Source organism: Perissodus microlepis, chromosome 9 (genome assembly GCF_051167445.1).
Source record: "Perissodus microlepis isolate ML-2025 ecotype Zambia chromosome 9, ASM5116744v1, whole genome shotgun sequence".
Lineage (NCBI taxonomy): Eukaryota > Metazoa > Chordata > Actinopteri > Cichliformes > Cichlidae > Perissodus > Perissodus microlepis.
Genome location: NC_140469.1, coordinates 22,136,119 through 22,156,777, shown reverse-complemented (window position 1 = coordinate 22,156,777; position 20,659 = coordinate 22,136,119). Strand labels below are relative to the sequence as shown.

Sequence of the window (20,659 nt, the reverse complement as noted above, 5' to 3'; positions counted from 1 at the left end):
AAGTCCAAACACTGCCTAGGCTCGAGGAGAATTTGTTTTGCAAATGCATGCGTTATTATCTGGAAGGGCTGGCACATATAGTGTGTTTACTGTCACTAATTAGGATCGTAACTAATACTGGTTGGTCTCAGAGTTCTGTGACTGTAGAGGTGCCGTAGTTTAAGAGAGGCCAGCCTTATGCTGCATTCTTCTGTTACCACAGGAGCTCAGTTTGCTGCTAATTGGGCGAAAAACAAAACTCCGGGAGCACAAATGTGGAACTTCAGAAAAAAAAGTGTACTGAATAAACATTGTGTTTTAAAAGTGTGAATTATTCTGGGGGAAAAAGAGAAATACGCACATGTGCCTAAGTGCAAAATTTCCCAAAATTAAAAATGAGAGAGTTCTTTTAAACATGTGGTAGCTGCAAGATTTAATTAATTCTCAAGGTGAGGGGAGATGCTAAATTCCTCTCGCTGGTTGAAGGTGTCAATAATTTTGTATTGATTTTCCTTTCACTAGCAAGGCAATCGTTTCACAGTACGCATGCCATCTGCTGCCAAAAACTTGGCAGGTTTGAATTTTGGTTCTTCGTCCGGTTTGCCAAAAACGCTGCGTGTGTCTCTGGCTCCCTCCTTGCCAACTTATTTTGGTCAAACTCTTTCGATAGGCTCCCTCCACTCCAGTCAGCGAGCATTTGGCTCAGATAAGAGCGTTTCCTGTCTCGCCCGGTGTTCCGATTCCCTCGTTGCCTTATGTTAAGAGAAATATAGATACGTACCCAAAACCCTGCAGCTGGGGTTCCCTGCACAGAGTCAGCACTGCGCAGGAGAGAGAGAGAGAGAGAGAGTAAGAGAGGGGGAGAGAGAGAGTTGGAGAGCGAGAGAGAAAGAATCAGACTTGCCACATCCCTGCCAAGGGTGAGCATTTACGCGCGATCCGGTAGCCGATCTCCAGCAGCCGTGCACCGCCATCAGGACTAATTTCAACTTTCAAACTCTTTATTTTGACATAAGCCGTTTTTTTCTGCGTGTGCTGGAGAGAAGAAGCCCAACTTCTACCACGGCACACCATCCGTGTCGCGGTGAAGTTATTCCATCTTCTTTGGGTGAGTAATTTTAATAGATTTCACAGCTGCAATCATGTTTCGAGTTTTTTCTTTCTTTCATTCCCACATTTTTTTTGTTAATGTATGCGCTACTAGGGCTTTGCTTTGCATTTTTTGTCCCGTCGCTTATTCTGTGATTAGTATTCCGCGGACACGGATTTCCTGCGGCGGTCGCTCACAGAGATGTTTACTGTCGGCGCTTTCGTGCTGCCCGTTTCCCATCATGTGCTCATTTGCCACCACTCTCCGTCCTCTCCTGCTTGAATTCTCCAAACCCTGAAGTTGTCAAGATGTTCACTCGATCTTTTTCTTCTTCTTTAAATTATCAAAACGCCGCTAGGTCGATTAGGGAACAGGTGCGCCCTGCGAACTTTTTCTGCATCTTGCAGGTGTCGGCAGCCAATGCGCAATTATTGATAGTTAACAGCAGGGTCAAAGAAACCAGGTCGCCTGACTGTGCAAACCTGACCAGAACAAAAGGTCTCTATAGAGAGGGATACCTGCTGATTTACACTGCAAAGGGTCACTCAGTATAGAAATGAGCTGCAAAATCTCATTTCCCCCCTCCATCAACCTACATAAAGGAAAAAATGCCTGAAGCTTTAAAAATGAACTTATTTTCAATCATATTAGGAATTAAGACTTTTCTAAAAATGAAAAGATTTGCCCTGTTTGAGGCTGAGATACCCCCACATGCTTCGAGGAAATTCATGGAACTAATAACTGCAGTGGGAATAAGCGGAACCATACCAGAAATTGGCACAGCGTTCCACTTGTTTAAGGACAAAAATGACATTATGAATCAATATACAATAAAGTGACTCACTGAGATGGTACTTTCCCCCCCCCAAGTGTCTGTTTAGTTTTCAACAAAATGCCTCAAACTATCTGTGCAAATTGGTTCACTCGTGTTACTTTTATTTTTGTCCTGCATGCCACATAGTCGCCATAGTGAGAGGAATGAATATACAGTTCATCAGCTGCTTGATTTATTATGTTTATTAATTCGGTGGAAGCAATTTAAGATATGATTGTTTTGTGCGTGTGTGGAACTGAAGGTCAGCATTTTCACTTCTTTTAGAACACTGTCCTAGAAATACCTACACAAACCTTAATAAAAAACAGGTGGCTTTGCTTTCTTACAGGAAAATTAATAACAGAGAGTTTTGATTTAACATTGTCCCACTTGCTGTTTGGTAGACAAACAGTGATTCATTCTGCAAGTCTGGCATTATTTTCAGAAGTGCTTTAATATAGGTGAAAAAGGCGATTGTCTTATTCCTGGCCCTGAGCACATACATCTACATCTTGACATCTTTTTCCGTGCAGCGTATGAAGAATACAATGTCAGTCAGCTTCTTCCAGTGCAGGATGCCAGGTGAATTTAAATGAATGCGAGATGAGATGTTAGAAATCAGCGTGAGGGACGACCACCTTTCAACCGGAGAGCTCGGGTTCAAGCTCCTGCGTCAGCAAGAGTCTGATCTGTGTGCACTGTAAATATCCTTGAAGACCCGCCAGGTATATGGCCACTGTTGCTCTGCAGCTGACCCTGTGCTCTGATTTCTTTATAAAAAGACAAGCAAGGAGAGAAGGTCTAAGAAAAATCAACGAAATGTCATGCTACTATTATTTATATGAAAACTGCTCACATACAGCTCCTTTTTTATTACAAACAGACCTTTAAATGTCACAAAACACACAAAAAGGCTAGATCTATAAGTTCTCTAGTGAATATACTGTACACCTATCAGCCACAGCATTAAAATCACCTTCTCAATATTATGCAGGTTCAACTCATGCTGCCAAAACCTCCCCCCCTCACAAAAAAAAGAAACTGCTCTGACCCATCCCACCATGTGCACAAAACCTAAGAGGGCGTCCTCTTATGTCTGGCACCATGATGTTGGCAGCAGATGCTTTGTGGGTTGTGGTGTGTGGTCCAAATGGTTCCTAATTTATATATTTTTTTCCTTTCTTGTAGTTTCTTGAAATTGGGATCTGTGGAAACTGAAATATGAGTTTAAAACCGTCATCTTCAGCTGCTGTTGAGAGCCTGCTGTTGTTGGGTGGTACCATTGCCATCGTGGGGGGTGGGATGGAGGTGGGAGTCTGCAAAATTGTTTAGTTGATGGGGTGGTGTACAGGCCAGACATGAATCACAGGACCCAAGGATTCCTAGAAGTCAAATGGATCGATCTTATTAAATTTACCTATCCAGTAGTTTTAATTGCGGCCGTATGCTTGTATGACACGGGAATCTGTCTTTGTGAAGTGTCCCAAACCATAATTGACTTAGGTTCACAGAAGTTTGTGTAGCGTGATCTGCCCCCCGGGGAGAAGACACTGCACGTTCCCAATGATGGAGGAGAATATGGATCAGAGAAAGCGTGTGACTGGTTACTGAGCGCTGTAGCACTGGTAATCCTGTTGTGAGACTGGCAAATGGGATTAGAGGACTGTGTGTAAGAGAAACAGAAGCGAGGGATGACCGGGAGGCTTTACATTCATGGCTTTATCTCACATTTTCACTTCATTTAAAGTCATCGCGTTGACAACGGCCAACCAAGAGTCGGCTTCTTCACAGGCAATCCTGTATGTGCTTTGACCATTTTGAAAGCCTGATATTGCTAGACTGAGTGAGTCAACTTTGTGATTATATCTGAATATTTTTAAAGCAAAAGAAAGAGGTTTTTTTCTGCATCATTGAAAACTAACTGAAGCATTTAAGGGATATGGCACAAACATTGTGAGGGCTTTCAAGCAGGATGACCCACTGTGTTTTTTCAAAAAGAAGAAAAAAATGCTTTTACATGAATAATAATGGGCAGCCTGATATAGTGAAGGTAAAGTGCCTGTGTGGTTTCCCAACTGTGCCAGTCGCTGTGTCCCTTTGCTTTATAGTATTCCTCCAGTGTTTGGTTCCACCAGCTTACTTACTAGGAGACAAAGCATTTGCCAGTTTTTTCTCTGTTGTTATACCATCATTGAGCCCCCCCCCTTACAAAACTTAAAGCCAACTTGACATCAGCAGAAAAAAAAGAAAGAAACACCAGTCTCACAAAACGCTCTTGTTATGTTCGTCTCTGTTTGCCAGTAGTGAATTTATTTCAATCACTTTCAATTGATATAATACGCTTTAATTCTTTAAAATGATGAACAGCTTAACTGCATTGGGAAAAAATTGATTTCTCCTACTGCATGAGTTGGCTAATAACTTAAAATCAAACAGACAGTAAATCAACAGAAACTCATTAACTAAAAAGCCAATATCTGCTTTACTGAACCCACAGTTGCACCCACAGCTGCATCAGTGTTATCTCCAGCCTCCCGTCTCTTCGTGTTCGGGATTTCGCGAAATGAGAAGCATTAACTTGGCCGCTCGGCTCACACTGACCCTGTGCCGATATTCTCTCCTACAATACCACGGCTGCAACCTGCCTTCACAACTCGTGCTGCCCTGCAGCCAGATCTGCTCCACTTTCCACCTCTACCATTAAATTGTCATGTAGAGGCAATGACTTTGAATCTGTGTATTAATGCATATGCACACATTACAGATTTAGTATATTTAGCATACGTGGGGTTTTTTTGTGTGTTTTTTTTTTCACATTAAAAGCAACGGCAGATCAGAATGTTATCATAGTGTTCTGGATAAAGCTGTGCCCTGTAGTGGTTTATGTGCTTCTTGCACTTTGACCAGAAATATTTATATAATATGCATTAAAAAAAAGAAACAGTTTCAGATGCTTTTAGAAAAATAAAAGAACGTGTTGAGGATGCTCCTCACATACAGCATACACATATGTGTCTGCAGAGGTGACAATCATGCTGTTGTCATTTCAGTATTAATTATTAGCGCTGGCTAATGACTTTGCTGTGGTGAGGTACAGCAAATGACTTCCACAGGATGTGTGGTGTGCTGTTTTTATTTTGCTTGGGGGGGGGCAGAGAGGAAGTAAAATGAGAACTGGAGAATCTGTGTGGGAAGACAGAGGTCACTGTATGCCAAAGCAATTACCTTCCTCATCCAGGGCCCTGCCAATGCGCTTGTAGAGGAGAGAGAAAGAGAGGTCAGTGAGGAAATAAATACATGTATGGTCAAACACTCAGTCTTCTGCACGTCTGCTTTAGAGCACCTGCTGAAGTTTAAATGGCATTCGTATCGCCCCAAGTTCATACAAATGTGCCCGAAAGCGCCGCTCCCGTGAGCCTCCTTCACAAATATTTATTGAGGGAATTTGTTGAAGTCCTAGTTAGGTGTCAAATTAGACAGACAAAAGCAGCAATATTATGAAGTTTATATAATTGCTCAACTGCCAGGATGTGTTGTGACATGAAGAACATTATCTGTCAGGAGCCGATGCTTTTCTCTGCTCTGACAAGTCTTCATGTTCTGGCATCTTGGGGGATCTGTCACAGAGCGAGGATGGCAGCGAGATAGATCCCCTTGCATGTGCTCGGACCGGGCAAAAGAGTGCTCGGAGTAGAGGTCAGGAGAGCCCGGGCCATCATGCTGCTGACAGCTCAGATTTATTTTTAATCCAGGCGATGAGAGCTAGCCACACAGATCATGTGGCTTGTTAGTGTTGAATGGCGAGCCCCTCCGCCATTACACTGTGATTTTACACAAAGAAAATGTGACAAAATAATGACCTTAGTGAGAGAAAAACCCAGATAATTGAGAGCCAGCTGAATGGCGTTTGATTGTTATTCCACGCAGCGGCTGTTGTTTCTTTCGGTGTGAAATCTCTTGAAAAGCCAGGTCATTTTCCCTCCATCAAAGCCTTATTAACATTTTGACCTCAACCAATTGTTCTTTGTTGTGTGTGTAGGTTACAGTGTGTACATGAAGGGCGTTACATTGATTGCGTTTAACATATTTACTGTCTGCTCATTTTTGACCAATTTCTTTATGATTGGTGAAAAATGTCATTATCATTGCATCAGCAGCCACGTTGCTTGCTGCCCAAAGTGGCTGCGGTCACAAAGCAATTTTGCTGACAGTCCTTCCTCTCTCCTCTCCTCTCTGTCTTTGTCTCTTTCTTTTTTTCTCCTCTCTCTGTGTTCTGATAGGTGCCAATTATAAAGGCCCTGCATTGAAGCCTCTCCAGCCGCCAGTGACCCTGTTAGCTGGCTTTAATGTCAACGATCTGGCTCCAAAGTGGAGGGAATTACCTCACTTTTAGTCTTCAATCAGGCAAAAAAGAAGAGCAATACAGCAAAATGCAGAGCTTGACTCTTTTTCAACCCTTGTGCTCTTTTGAGGGTCTGACTGCTCTTGCTTTCTGGTGAAACACAGGGTCAGGACTGTGTGGATAAAACCCTGAGGGTTTTGACATTTCAGCTTTTCTGTCTTTTTTTTTTTTTAATTTTTGCTCCTCTTCTGGCCTCAGTGCTTTTTGGAAAGGGCCCAAATGATCTGGTGGTGTTGCTCAGGCATATGCAGAGCCCTGGCTCTTCTGGCACTCCTGTTTCCCTTGCAGGAGAGGAGCTGCTGGGGTCTCAATCCCAGCTCTGGGGATCTGGAGAAGTCTCCACACTCTGATCCAGACCCCTGGGATGTCCCGCACAGAAACAGACGCAGCTGGGTATGGAACCAGTTCTTCGTATTAGAAGAGTACACAGGAAATGAACCTCTCTACGTTGGCAAGGTAAGCGATCCATTAGCACAGTTTAGTGTGTTGTCATATGTGCAAGAAATGTGAGTGAGCTGCTGTTCAAATCAGCACCTACTTGTGTTTTTTATTTATTTATCAATTTTTTGCACGTTTGCTGCACCTGCACAATAATACACATATCAATAACTCCTTACCACAATGACCTGCAAAATCTGGGACACAGCAGGGTTTCAGAGAGTTGTACATATTCCTATTGTCCTATATAAAATGCTGAACAAATGAAAACACCAAATGCAGACAGTGTGGGAGGACATTCTGCATTTTATTGTGACAAGGTTGAAGCATGTGTTTGTGGAAACACGCAGTTTTAGTTTGGAGATCGACAAGGTAATTTGCATTGTAATCAGTCCACAGAAAAAGGTATATATATTACTCAAATGTGTCTTTTTACAGTAGGTGTTTTGCCGAGGTCGAAGCAGATAGATCAAAGTAATGCCTGTTTTGGCAGGTAAATAAGTACAAAAACCTCCCAATGACATTTAAAGCAAGGCACAAATGGCATAGTTAACGCGAGGGTACACTGACAAAGTGACTAATCATGCTTTTATGAGATGTGGCAACACTGCTGGTAGCATTTCCTTAGGTAAAGACCAATAGTGGTAAAAACATAGGCCGCTTAACTGAGTAATATAGCATTAAAATACGCCTTTATAAGAAATTTTCCAGCGTTCACATTTTAAGTGTGAGACAAAACAACGCAGTGTACATAATTATGTACAATCACAATGCAGGAAGTTATTTAGAGAACTTTAAAATTTAGTTTGTAGTTCATTCATCTTTAAACGGTGTGGAACTAGCCAGTAAAGGCTTTTAAAGGCACTCTGAGGACATGTTTATATGTGTAATCTCACACCTATAGTTTTTGCTTTGACACAAGTAATTGTACTTCAATTACTGACATATCCATTAGTAAGAGCTTGATGTTTCAACTGTAATACTTTAAATTCGTTTAATACATTGCAGCATTACTGTGAATATTGAACAGGCTAATCCCTTTGAAAGGGGATGTTTAAAAAGACTTACCAAAGTATCTATGCAAGGCCTTTTCTAACTTGGCAGGGAATAGAAAGATTATCTATAAAGCACATTTTATACACAGAGGCAATTTTGAGTTTTTGACATGCATTGCTCTGAAAGAAATTCAGTGCAAAAAAAGTACAATATCCCCTGTAAGTGCAGTAGATAATAAGTAGAAGAATTAATTTGAAAAAGAGATGTAAAATACAGTGAAAGTAGCATAAAATTGACTTCTTTTTGTTGAATGGAATCACTATAGCTGAAAATTAATCATTCAAAGAGATGCAGTCATTGAAAAAGTAACATTCAAATCAACTTTAAGGGAAAGCCCCTCATAATGTATTTTATTAAGAATTTTTCATCGAGGTGTAAAGAAGTAAATATACTGTATACTCTATAGGTAAAAGTACCTGACATCTGTAGTGTAATACATTAATAAGTATCCACAGGTATTTTTAATCAAATACTAATGCTGGAGTAGCCTTCTGCAGAACCGTTAGTTTGCAGTGTGCAGAAGCATTGCTCCCCAGCTTTCAGCGCTACAGGATAAATGGACAGCTCCTGTTGGAAAATGGCTCTAGTGTGTGCAGTGCAAGCCAGATGGGTCTTGGATTGGTCTCCAGATCCCTGTTATCTTGGAGAATTTTCTGGTCTTATTATTAAATTAGTTTTCATCTTTCCGCTCGTCTGTAGGATAATCATTCTCATCTGCATGTATTTGCTAGTTCTGCTCTCACAAGCCCATTTCCTCGCTGTCTCTGAACTGGATTAGCGTCTCCAGCTGGAATTAGGATACATTTGACTGTCCTATTGTTCTCCTCTGTATTTTTTTTTTTTTTGCCAGAAGGCTGCTAGAGGAAAGCATCTAAATCAGAATGAGCTTATTTGTGACATTGCTGGAGTTCAGCTAAAGGTCATTTCTTGTCCGCGGTCATCTTAAATGCAGTTTTGTCTGATCTGTGTGTCCCCAGATATCTGTTACATCTGACTACTGAGGAGAGCGTTTTTGCTTGTGAACATCTGTGCCGTGTCCTTGTCCTGCGTTGCCCATTTGAAAGTTAAAAAAGAGAGGTCAGCGGCGCAGTCAGGAATTTCTAGTGCCTGTTTTCTTTTACACATTCTTGTGTCTGATTGCTTTTCTTGTTAGTAAATCCCAAAGGACATGAACAGACTGATTACTTATTCATAGATGTGTTGAGATCCGCTTATTCACATGGAATATACACAAACTCATTTGCAAGTAAGCTCCTGACTAAGAGGTCCTTTTATTTTTCCATTCAAACACTGATTCATTCTTTATGGCTTTTTTTTTTCTTTTCATTTTGTAGTTTTGTAGTAGTTCTTCTACCAATCCGGTGTAAAGACAACATAGCAGCAGGCATGTAAAAAATCAGACTGGTTACATCTTTGCATCTGACCTCATGCCCGAGCCCAAACCCTTTGAGAAATATCAAAAATCTGATTCATTGACTCCCTGCGGGCAGAGCAGGCTGCCTGGGAGCTTGAGAAGCTGTCACATTATTTGTTCCCTGAGATCATAGTTGTCACGTAGTGTGTGTTTGTTTGATGTCGCAAGGGCACATTGCTGCTGTAAAAAAGCATGGGTGGGACACCCTGACCTTGTGACTCAGTGTGAGTGACATGGAAGGTCCTGCCATGTCAAGAAAATGACCTTACTGGAAATGAATTCTTCATAAATAAAAAAAGAATAAAGTTACAGCACTATCACACGCAGCCCTAAAATTCCCGGCAGGTTATAAGCAACAACACCAGAGTGGCACAACCAGTAATTGCTTTTGTCAGAAGTATCCGGATATCTAATATGACGAACAATAGGAATCCATGTCCAAACAATGATCCAGTCACAGCACAATTTGGCCATTTGTTTGGCTGGAAGAAAAGGCAAAAATGATATAGTCAGTAGGAAATAGGAAGTTATCACTTTGGCCTGGCTGCTCCCCGTATCTGCAGTCTGCTTGGCTTTAATGCATTCTGTCAGATTCTGAATTTCACAACCAAATGTCTCATTATGCCTTGGCTCTCAGCCTCGGGTAAGTGTACTGGCCTGGAATCAGCGGCAGTCAAATCAAGCCAGTGGAAATATACATTAAAGAACCTCAAACTACACAGCCTCCACCGCAAATTGTCAACACACTTATTTAAACAAGTGAAAACGCTGGAACAAGTCATCCACTTAACAAACGCTTACTGGTAAACATGATGTGATGCGCATTTCCTGCGGGGTGTTCATGTGGCTAAATATTTGCCTGTGTTGAAACAGCACTGTGTGGCATTTGCTGAATAAGCGGTGTTAGGAGGTGTGAAATTTTTTTAGATCTTTGTTTTTGTTAATGCATCAACATCACTCGCCTCGCAATTCGGAACACTTTTTCCATGTTCAATAACTTTTCTAAATCCACTCCCACATGCTATTTTTCATGGATCTGTTTGTGTTCGAGGAGCGAGAGAAATTTGCAGCCTTTGAGGCAGAGTGCTGCTTCACATCACAGGAGGTACAAGCGCACAGAAGCAGCCCTTATGCTGAACCGCACTTATTTATAGAGATGTCTTCAAAATTAGCCATCTAACTAACCATCCGAGTAATGGATGGACCAATTTCACCTTATAATTCAAGCGGCATTTGGGCAGCAGTAGCCGGGGCTCTTCGGCTACACTCAAAAGCATTTCTTTCAACACAAATAAAAGAACCCTTACAAAGAGCAAAAGACTAGAAGCCGTCTCTTGATGGAAACATCTCTGGCACTGAGCTATCAAATGTACAAAGGTGCCGGAAATTCAACAAAAGAAACAGAATTTTCCGTTTTTTTGTGCAACAAGCGTTTGTTGTGCTTTTTATTTTTGCAACTTCGACTAGACATTTTTTCATGTGCGTGCATTATGAGTTATTTGTGACCCGACATCGAGAACTCGGTGTTCGGAATGACAGTAATTCAGCTTAATAATCAAACAATATGCATCGTGGGCAGCAGGGACAGTCCCACAGATAATTACACCAGAGTGAACATAATGTGTTACTACTCAAGCCACTTCATTAGCATTCTTTGGAGTGTTCACTGTCAAATGGGTTAGAATCATAGAGCACAGGCAACTTGCAAAGGTCAGCCTCACTAGCGTCTACTCACACTTGCTGGTGCCACAAACACCGCACAGCTGGGGAGTGGTGAGAGCAGCCTGTTGAGTCGGAGAGGAGGGTGATTCAAGCTGACAGGGGGACATCATACACACGAGGGACAAGAGCTCACATAGTTGGGAGCTCGAGAGGCATCCTGGGGCCATCTGGGATAGTGGGAAAGCCGTTATTCAAGCCAGAGAATCAAAGAAGATAAAAACAGCAGTGTAAACCAGACAATAGGGTAGTTATCAGCAGGGTTGGGGGAAAGACAGGATGGGAACATTGTTTACTCTTGGACTCTCTCACACATGTAGGGCTGAAGTCAATATCAGCAGGGCAATTTTTAAAGCAAGTTTGACTTAAAGTCTAGAAGGAGGTTGGGACAAAGTCAGGGCAAAGCCGTTTATATGAGGTTGAGGGCAAAACAGACGACAAGCTGCACATGCAAATCATCAAAGAACACAGCTAATAATTTAGAGTGAGCTAAGTTGACTTTAGTGGCTGGGGTCTGACCAAAGATCTCCTAAATAGACATGAATTTTAGCAGCAAGGTTGCAGAGTTTCATATAGTTAATTTGCCAAACAAGGTAATTGACCCTTAAACCAAACACAGGCTGGCTGTGAATGGCAACAGGTTGGATGTCTGCAAACATATGATTACATGTAGACAGGGGTTCAGTTTTATGCCCTTATTTGCTTTCTGGAGAGAACTTTTTGGTTTCACTTAAATATGAAGCTGCGGCCACCAGAATGTTTGCTTTGCTTAGCATAAACACTGGGAACAGAGTGTAACAGCTAGCTTGGTAGCCAGGTAACAAATTCCATTTACCAACACCCCTAAGGCTCACTAATTAACAGCTTATATCTAGTTTGTTTAATTTGTGTAAAAACTGAACTGTATAAACGACAGTTAGACAGAGGGTGATGTGCCAGGGTATTTCTTGGCTGTTAGCAGTTGCTTGGCAACCCAGGGAGGCTCTAGGAAGTTACCATGCCTGGCCAAGGCCTATTCTGGTGAAAAAGTGCATTCACCAAAATAGCATACTATTCATTTGCCACGAATAACCACACAGGTTCCCAATCAGAGACAGACAATGACGTGTCAGTTTTGGAGTAATACAATAATCAGTGCAGACTGTGCTGTAAAAAATGTGTTTCTGTAAAGCTGAAGTTACGCCACTTTGCATGTCTTTGCATCCATTTTTGTTTGTGTGTGAGTGCATGTTGGGAGGAGGGGTGGGAAGGATTAGGATCTTGTTTCAACAAGTTGAAGTAGTACAAGTAGGTTCTGCACTACACTATGAGAGGTAGTCTAGTTCATTTATTTATTTAACTTTTGTTGATTCTGACCTGAAAACAAGCCAGACCAAGCTTGAAAATTAGGGAAATTAAGTAAGATGTCATTAAGTTTACACACACACTTGTGGACAGGTTTATTTGACTTACTTTAGCTGGTTACACCTCCAATCAGGTGCAATTTAGAGAATTGCTAATTCTGTGGTGTCCAACAAACTATACTAAATGAATTAAACTGTTTAAAGTAATAAAATTGATTAACTGTAATCACACAACAGATTAGGCTTCATTTAAATTTCATCTTTGATATTTGACTTCATGCAAATATAGACAATCTCTGCACAAAGGCGGTTTTAATGCATAACATGGAAGAGCCAGGGCATTTTTAAAAAGGTGGCCAGCCCCATACCATTACTTACAGTACACTGCAGTAGCCTTAAAAGTGATGTCTTGCTCTTTTTATTTATTTAGTTATTTATTTATGTATTTATTATTTTGCTATAAGGTAGATCATGCCAAACTGTCGTTTTTTAGGTACCTACTCTTATTAACATATTGACATATCCTATTAGCATAATTTCCTCTGGGATTAATAAATTATTCTGATTCTGATTTTGATAATTGCTTATGGAGGCATGACAGCAATTTGTACCATGTACATTGCAAAGTACACCATGAGGATTCTTTTGGAGGTTGTTAAAGTTGTTTTTTATCGAGCTGTTTATAAAGCTTACAGGATAATTGAGTTTAAACAGGTGGGTGCGCTGTCTCTGAGGGAAAACCACAGTGAAATGGTTCTATGAATATTTGTGCAGCCTATGATGGGCTTCACGGCTTGTTGTTTGGTGTGGTCAGAGTTTTATGGTGTGGCCACCTCTACAGTTCACATAGACTATTAGAATATCTTTTAGTTCTAACCTGCAGGACAAATGTTACAATTTGTTATGAAGCACACAATTTGGATCTGAGGATATTTAAAATAACATCTGATGTGAAGCCCTGAATGATCAATAGTGAGTTTTTTCCTCTTTGTGCATCTTGGCTGTTAATTTATGTTTTGAACATGCTTATTTTTCAGTGGGAGAACTCCAGAAATTGCTGGGCATGGAGACTGGTTTGATAACATTTTCTGAAGTCGGGATTAGAGTTTAACAAGATGCAAATGTTTTTGTTCCTGCTGAGACTGTGAAAGCTGTTGCAATCTGTCCATTTGACTTCAGCTTTTGAAACTGGTGCTTTTCACATACAGTGCATCAAATGAACCACAGGATTTAAAACATGGTATATTTTATTCATATTTATGAAAAAAAACAGGGAGAGAGAAAGAAAATCAAGATGTTAAAATGTTGTTGGCTTTATTCAGTTTACTTGAACATTTACACAAGCTGTTTGTATTAGATGTTTGCCTTTTAGGTGTTGTATTGAAAGCCTTGATTTACTCATTCTCCTCTCGTCTCATCCTTCAGCAGTATTTTTCAGTTTGATGGTGGGTAAAAAAAGACGTATGTGATTTCCACATTAGGATACGTTGTGCAAGAAAAACTGACTTTGTCACTGCTGGTTATGTTTTAACCCAGTTAAATATTAGGGGATATTGTAGGCGGAGGGAAGTTGTTGTGTATTTTCTTTCTGTATCTTTTTATGTGCATTTTTTTTTTGTCTGAATACGGTCTAGCTGAAGTTTCCTGAAGTGCTGATGTATTGAATTTTCGACATCCCCAACAGGTTTGATCTTGAATAATTCAAGAGAGGTCCTCAGCCTGCGCTCAGAGTATAGATGTATTATGAATACCTACAAAAGTTAAGTTTTTAGTTCTCTCTATTTTTCCTCTACAAAGTGGATAACAAGTGGCCTGGAGACTTTTGCAATTGGTAGAATAGGGTTATCAAGAATTCTTCTCTACTTCAGTGACTAACACAAGCATAAACTTCATACAGGCAGTTCATGTATTACAAAAAAAGTTGGTTAACTTATGGTCTCTTGTTCCTTATAAAAGAGCTTGAGGAGTCTTAAGTATGCATGGGAAGGTAATTCACCCGCCCTGAAATATATAGATATACTGTTTTTATTCATTTGGAAAGTGAGGCAGTCAGTAGGTGGACGTGTTAGTCAGCTATGCACAGAGCCTACTTGACTATTCTCCTCATGATGTAATGAAACTGTGCATCATTTTTATTTATTTTTTATTGACTGATCCGTAGCTTTTGATACTGTGTAAAATAAAAGCATTTTGATGAAAGCCAATTACATGTACAGTGGAACCTTATCTGAGTGAGTGAGAGTTGCTGCATGTAACGTCATGTTTGAAAGTACCACCTAAGGAGTACTACAAGGGGTACTTGTACCTCGGGGGGTACATAAAGTTCAGTATTAGCTTAGCTCAACAGAAAGTCTTGGCTGAAATGATTATTGTCTCCTACTGATAATGATAGCCTGATAGAACAATGACACTACCAGACAGAGTAAAATAAAGAGTTTGTATTTAGAGAGTTCTCCCTCCACTCTAAAACAACTCAGCTGTTAACAACATGTTTAAGCTCCAAATGTCCGTTGTAAAATAATTCTGGAAGTCTCGTCCAAGCATCTGTCTTACTTGTGAAACATCTTTCTTTACAGCATGTTGCTCAATATTTATCTTTGGCATTATTTTAGCCTAAAGTTTGCTTTGATGTGGCTGTTAGACAGGCGGCTACATTGTAAGCTGACTACTAGGGTTCGTCTCCAGTAATTAAAGCTTTTATTGCGTTTTTGTCCTTTTTGGATTTTCTATGAATGTATTTAACAAAGAATTATAGGTTGCAGTACATTTTGTACTTGAAAGTATTGTATTTACATAATACTTTACACTAATTAACAGGTAGCTAAATTTGTTTGGTAAATTAGTCTGCTAAAACCATTATTAATATTGCTTATTACTTTATTGTTTCCACCTAGTTACCTCACTATTACCACTTTATTAATAAACTATAATAGAAGGTGCCACGACAAATAAATATTTAGGCAACTTGTTTGTTTATGCAGATTAACCCCTGTTAAATTTTACTGTTGCAGCTAACATGTTTCTAAAGGTGCAACTCTAGCTTTGGTGCACTGAATTATATCGTACTTCTTCATCCAGGCCAACAATGAGATGGGCAGATTTTATACATTGCTCTGGGAACATCGACTGTTGAGTAATAAACTTAAACCTGTCAATATACATTTGCATTACTGTATAATGAGAAATCTGTCATTTCTCACTATACAACTTCAACAACTGTGAATTAATTATACTTTATACGTGACAACCTAGCTTACTTTTCCTCTCCTCTAAATATATTGATAATTGCCCCCCAAAAATGCTAAAATTTAGACTTTATGACCCAGGCGTTAATGTCACATTAGCTAAATCCATATTTTAGACTATACGGTTAACACTAGAGCTAATGTAAAAATGTTACTTTTACAAATCACACCAACCACATTAAGCATTGCTATGTACAGTAGCAGATTATGAGAGCCAATTTAAATGTGATTAATACTGAAAGTCTTCTTACATCAGGCTTCTTTCTCTTTGTAAATGGCTGAAGGGATAAAAATAAACAACTTACATTACTTTCTCACCTTAACCTGATTACTCTCAGTAATCTGCTTTTTATCTCTCTTTGTGTCTCTGTGTGTGTCCAAGTATGTGTGTTGAAACTGCAACTCTGCCAGAGTAACTTGAAGTCCTCCACCTCCTCCCATTCTCTCCACACACTCAGTTTTTTCCCTACCCTGCCCCCACACCCTCCACTAGACATTTCCCATCCAATAGATGAAGGGACCCTAATATGCTAAAACCGGGGATGCATTGGCCACCTCTCGCTGTAATTAAATTCAGTCATAATGAATCATAGCCCTTAATCCTAAAACAGGCTATATTTCCACTGGGAGGAGAAATGACCTACATGTACTGGAAAAGCTCTTGGTATAGCGTTTCTATGTCTTCCTTTCTTGGCGTCCTTTCTGAAAGCATGACAAATGCTCACAAACCTTACTTTGAACTGTGTTAAAAGTAAATGACAAGTGGAAGCATGCCTATTTCCATATCAGTGCTGTTCATTTATATACATATGGCACAGGGCATACTTAACAAAATCAGGTAGCAGCTTCAAACACCTCATAACAAGTCATGCCACACTGCAGGTTTTTCTAAAAAAAATGTAGCCAAATCTTCTGTCGTGCATTCTTTATGTTCAGCTGATGGTATGTGACTTGTGTAGCAATTTGATGTCCAACAGCCCTTTAGCTTTATATAGAAGAATTTGTGCATAGTAACATGAGGCAATTAGGGTATTGTATGAGCCAGTCATCAGACTAATGTCAATGATTCACAATGGAGCCTGTATACCTTTGCTCTAAAAGGCATATTTCATCATTTGCAGACCATGTTGGTTGCGGCCCAAGATACTGTCAGTACACTGTGTAAAATATGCACTTGGTAGCGGGAGACCAGAAATAGAATGCGTACTTTGTTTGCCTACAGATAAGAAAGAAATGCTGAATTTGGTTGCAATGGAAAGAAATCCATTAATTATGAATTGCATCTTTGTTTTTGTGGTTGAATCACCGTGTTGAAGTCATTAGTTGTTCTTTTTTAATTGCACATTGTCACTAATTGCATCACAGAATGTCAAATTTCACCTTTTAAATTCAGCTTTTATTTCGCCTAATAATAGGGTTGCACTATCATTCATGTAGAACTGAGAGCTGGAAAAAACTGGTCGTTTTTCGTCTGTACAGATTGCATGGTGTTGTTGAGGAATCATATACTAAGACTAAGGCCCAATTTACACCTGGTGTTAACATGTGGTGGATTAATGACATCCGCATGCTTGTGCATTGACACCTGGCAGGAAAATGCTTTCTCATTATCGTGATTCTGTCTGCATTGTAATCAAAGATCACTTGCGAAATGAGGCAGAGTTAGCAGCAGTGCCACTTGCTGCTATAATTTATTTTGAATTCATTCTTTGTAAGGAAAGACTTGCGGTGACTAATAGGAAGGAAGCAGAAAGCAACAAGAGCTGGAATTATGTGACCTTTCAACTAGTTTCAACTTTAGTTGGTTTAAGAATGAGGTCACACTGCAATAATTGCCTTTACACCTGGGTAAAATACCATCACAGTGGAAACCATGCCACCTCCACATGTATTCTGAATTGTCCCACCTTGCATAGACACGATTGAATGAAAAAGAGTTGTGTGCAAGTCCAAGAGAATAAAGAGTCTGTATTTAGAGATCTGTACTTAGAGTACAATGCTAATACTTTGCTGCTTTGCTGATATGAGAATCCATCAATGTTCAGCATTTTAGCATAAATTATATTTACAAAAAAAGCTAATTAGAAATAATTTGATAATAGATTTACTCAGAATAAATTTTTTTAAATATTTATTTTTAGTTTTTAGCCTTTATTGACAGGAAAGCAAGAGTAACTGGGACACAGCCCAGGACAGTCTCAAACACAGGCCTCTGCAGTAGACCTCTGCAGTGGCATGGGTCACCTACGCCAGCGGTCCCCAACCCCCGGGCCACGGACCGGTACTGGTCCGTGTCATTTGGTACCGGGCCGCAAGAGTTGAGGCTTGGGTGTGAAATTTATGGTTTTCAGGGTTTCTATCGTTAACTCGGTTTTCCTGGGTCTTTTCCCGTGTTGTAGTTGTGTCTTATTTTGAAAGAAATGTTTGCACGTTACCATAGCGACCAGAGAGCATTAAGGGGCAGAGAGGAGGATGTTACTCTCAATGTTGTTGGCGCATTTTCAGAAGGACGCTGCTAATAAAGTTACACAATTACACAGTGAATTTGGGTTTATTATTATATTTACAAAATACCACAGTTTTTGTCTTGGTCGTATCATTTTATTTTGTTGTATTTATCCACGACACCTTAACACTTAGAGTCCCAGAGAGCAGCCATTTGGCTTTTCTACCTTTTAAAGGCCGGTCCGTGAAAATATTGTCTGGCATTAAACCGGTCCGTGGCACAAAAAAGGTTGGGGACCGCTGACCTACACAACCAAGTGAGCTATACCGGCACCTTATGATAAATATGAATTTTATTGCAATCCACCTTTAACCTACTAAAAACATACCCAACATACACTAAGACAATAAGCTGTATCCTTTTTTTCCCCAAAGGTATTTAATTTAAAGTCTAATTGTAATCACCATGTTCCTTGCACTCTCCTTATCTAAGATGAAAATAAAACACAAAAACCTGCGTAGCATTTAGCACTCGGGTACTTTAGTGAAGAAAATGAACGCTCGTCATTACTGACTCCACATGACTTATTTTGGAAATTTGATGCTGTTAGGATCACACTTTCACAACCCACGGCTAATTTATAAAACCATAACAACAATAACAGCACTGAAAAGTGCTATGGCTGAATCAATTCTCTTTCAATTTCAGGGACAACGGGGATAAGTGGATCTTAGCTGGTGCAGATAATGTTTAGTCGCAGTGTTTCTTCTTTGCATTTTTGGAAGTTTGTTAAATGCTGATACAAACCAAGGACATTGACTGTGTGTGAATTTGCTTTTAAATGACGTCTCTTGTGAGCGATCTCCTTCTTCTTTTACCTTTTCCTTTTCTTCTTTTTATATAAATGTGAGTCTACGGTAAAAATTGTACCTTTACATAAAAAAGTCAACTGCTTTTATGACTGTATCAGAACTACGCGTATTAAATGGCTTTCATTCAAAAGAACATCAGCCTTATGCTGGCAATTTGCTGTGGCCTATGGACAATGAAAGGTAAAGGTGCTAGACACATTATTTCCCTTCTTTTCAGATCAAATTCCATCCCTTTCAGTTCCTTTTTGCTTCCATTTTTACACACACAGCTGAAATTCTGTTAAATTTAGCTGCTGCGGAGAAGTTTGAGGGATTTCTGTGAAGATATCCTGTTCTTGGAACCAAGCCCATTCATTTTCTATGGCGGAGATGAGTTCATAGTCTGACAGTGTTAAATTATGCTGCGGGGCTAAGGCTATGCAAAGACTATGGGGTGATTCAGAGATGGATTGGGCTATGATCTAAGGTTGTTATTGAATTTGGCTCCTGATATCCCTCAGAATGAAGAATGGAGTCAGGAGAGTGATTTGCTCCTTTTTTTTCTTGGTGCGAGACTAAATATATTCACTACTGGAGGGATTGTGTACACATCAAAAGTCTTCCTTCCCAAAGGCCCTCTCATGTTGGGGTTTAATAAGGTATTTTATTGTTTGAAGTAGTACTGCTTGTTTGAGTTGTTTATAATCCCTTTGGATCGTAGCAGCACAGTCGGTAGTGTAAAAGAGATGGCATTATTCTTGTTTTCTTTTCTTTTTCCACAGCACCGGGCTTTCGTTACATTTTATAAAGCAGGTAGGCTTTTTTTATTCTTTCTCCAAAGAACTGGGGAAAGCTGGGGTCACAGGGCACATGCTGTACTTCAATGCCAGTTGCAGGTGATGGACTTTATGCCTGACTATTGCATATAGGTGCTGCAGAGAAGAGAAGGAGACAAGGTAAAGAAGCTCACGTAACAGTAACAGTCCTTGAATGTATTATAGTGAATGCATTGTGTCTTTCCACCTGGTTGAGGCACTGGAATCGTGCCTGTCCCATTTATGTCGTTCTAGCATTTAGCAGTCTTTTGTACTGCTGTGTATTCTCCTGTTTGTGCAAAGTTTCCGCTCCTGAGCTTTGGGAAAAAAAAGCTTACCAATTTCTGTGTTAAAAATAGCATTAATTACAATCTTTTAAAACAGTATCAAACACAATTAGACATTGCATTATATCTAGTATTGTGAATTCTTTGATACAACTAAGCGTAAATTTTGTGACATTTTTCTGGCAAAACTATCTAGAGTTGCTAAGACAAGCAATCTTAGTCTCAATAGAACAACAAAAATTTCATTGAGGCAGACTTACTCTCTGACTACACCTTCTCTCCTCTGGCAGAAGCTGATTATGTATTGCACGTATCAAGCACAGCATTATCAAAACTGAAGCATCCAGCGTCTTACCTGTTCCCAAGTCATATCCAGGGAGTGGTAAATGGCCTGTATTTATATAGCGCTTTACTAGTCCCTAAGGACCCCAAAGCACTTTACATATCCAGTCATCCACCCATTCACACACTGGTGATGGCAAGCTACATTGTAGCCACAGCCACCCTGGGGCGCACTGACAGAGGCGAGGCTGCCGGACACTGGCGCCACCGGGCCCTCTGACCACCACCAGTAGGCAACGGGTGAAGTGTCTTGCCCAAGGACACAACGACCGAGACTGTCCAAGCCGGGGCTCGAACCGGCAACCTTACGATTACAAGGCGAACTCCCAACTCTTGAGCCACGATCGCCCAGTGGAGTGGAGACTGGTTTAGATTCTGTGCTTCATTACATTAAAATTTGGCTTTGCCACATGTTTCT

At 40.2% G+C, this 20,659-nt stretch overlaps 1 protein-coding gene across 1 annotated transcript in view; it reads left to right on the top strand.

Moving 5' to 3' along the window:
- Positions 1–667: 667 nt before the first annotated feature.
- Positions 668–20,659, top strand: part of LOC146380511 (cadherin-7-like) — a 115,060-nt gene continuing 95,068 nt past the window's right edge. The window contains exons 1-2 of the mRNA XM_084939656.1: positions 668–1,087; positions 6,164–6,741. Coding sequence (XP_084795782.1) covers positions 6,505–6,741 — 237 coding nt within the window. The 5' untranslated portion in view covers positions 668–1,087; positions 6,164–6,504. The remainder of the gene's footprint in view (positions 1,088–6,163; positions 6,742–20,659) is intronic.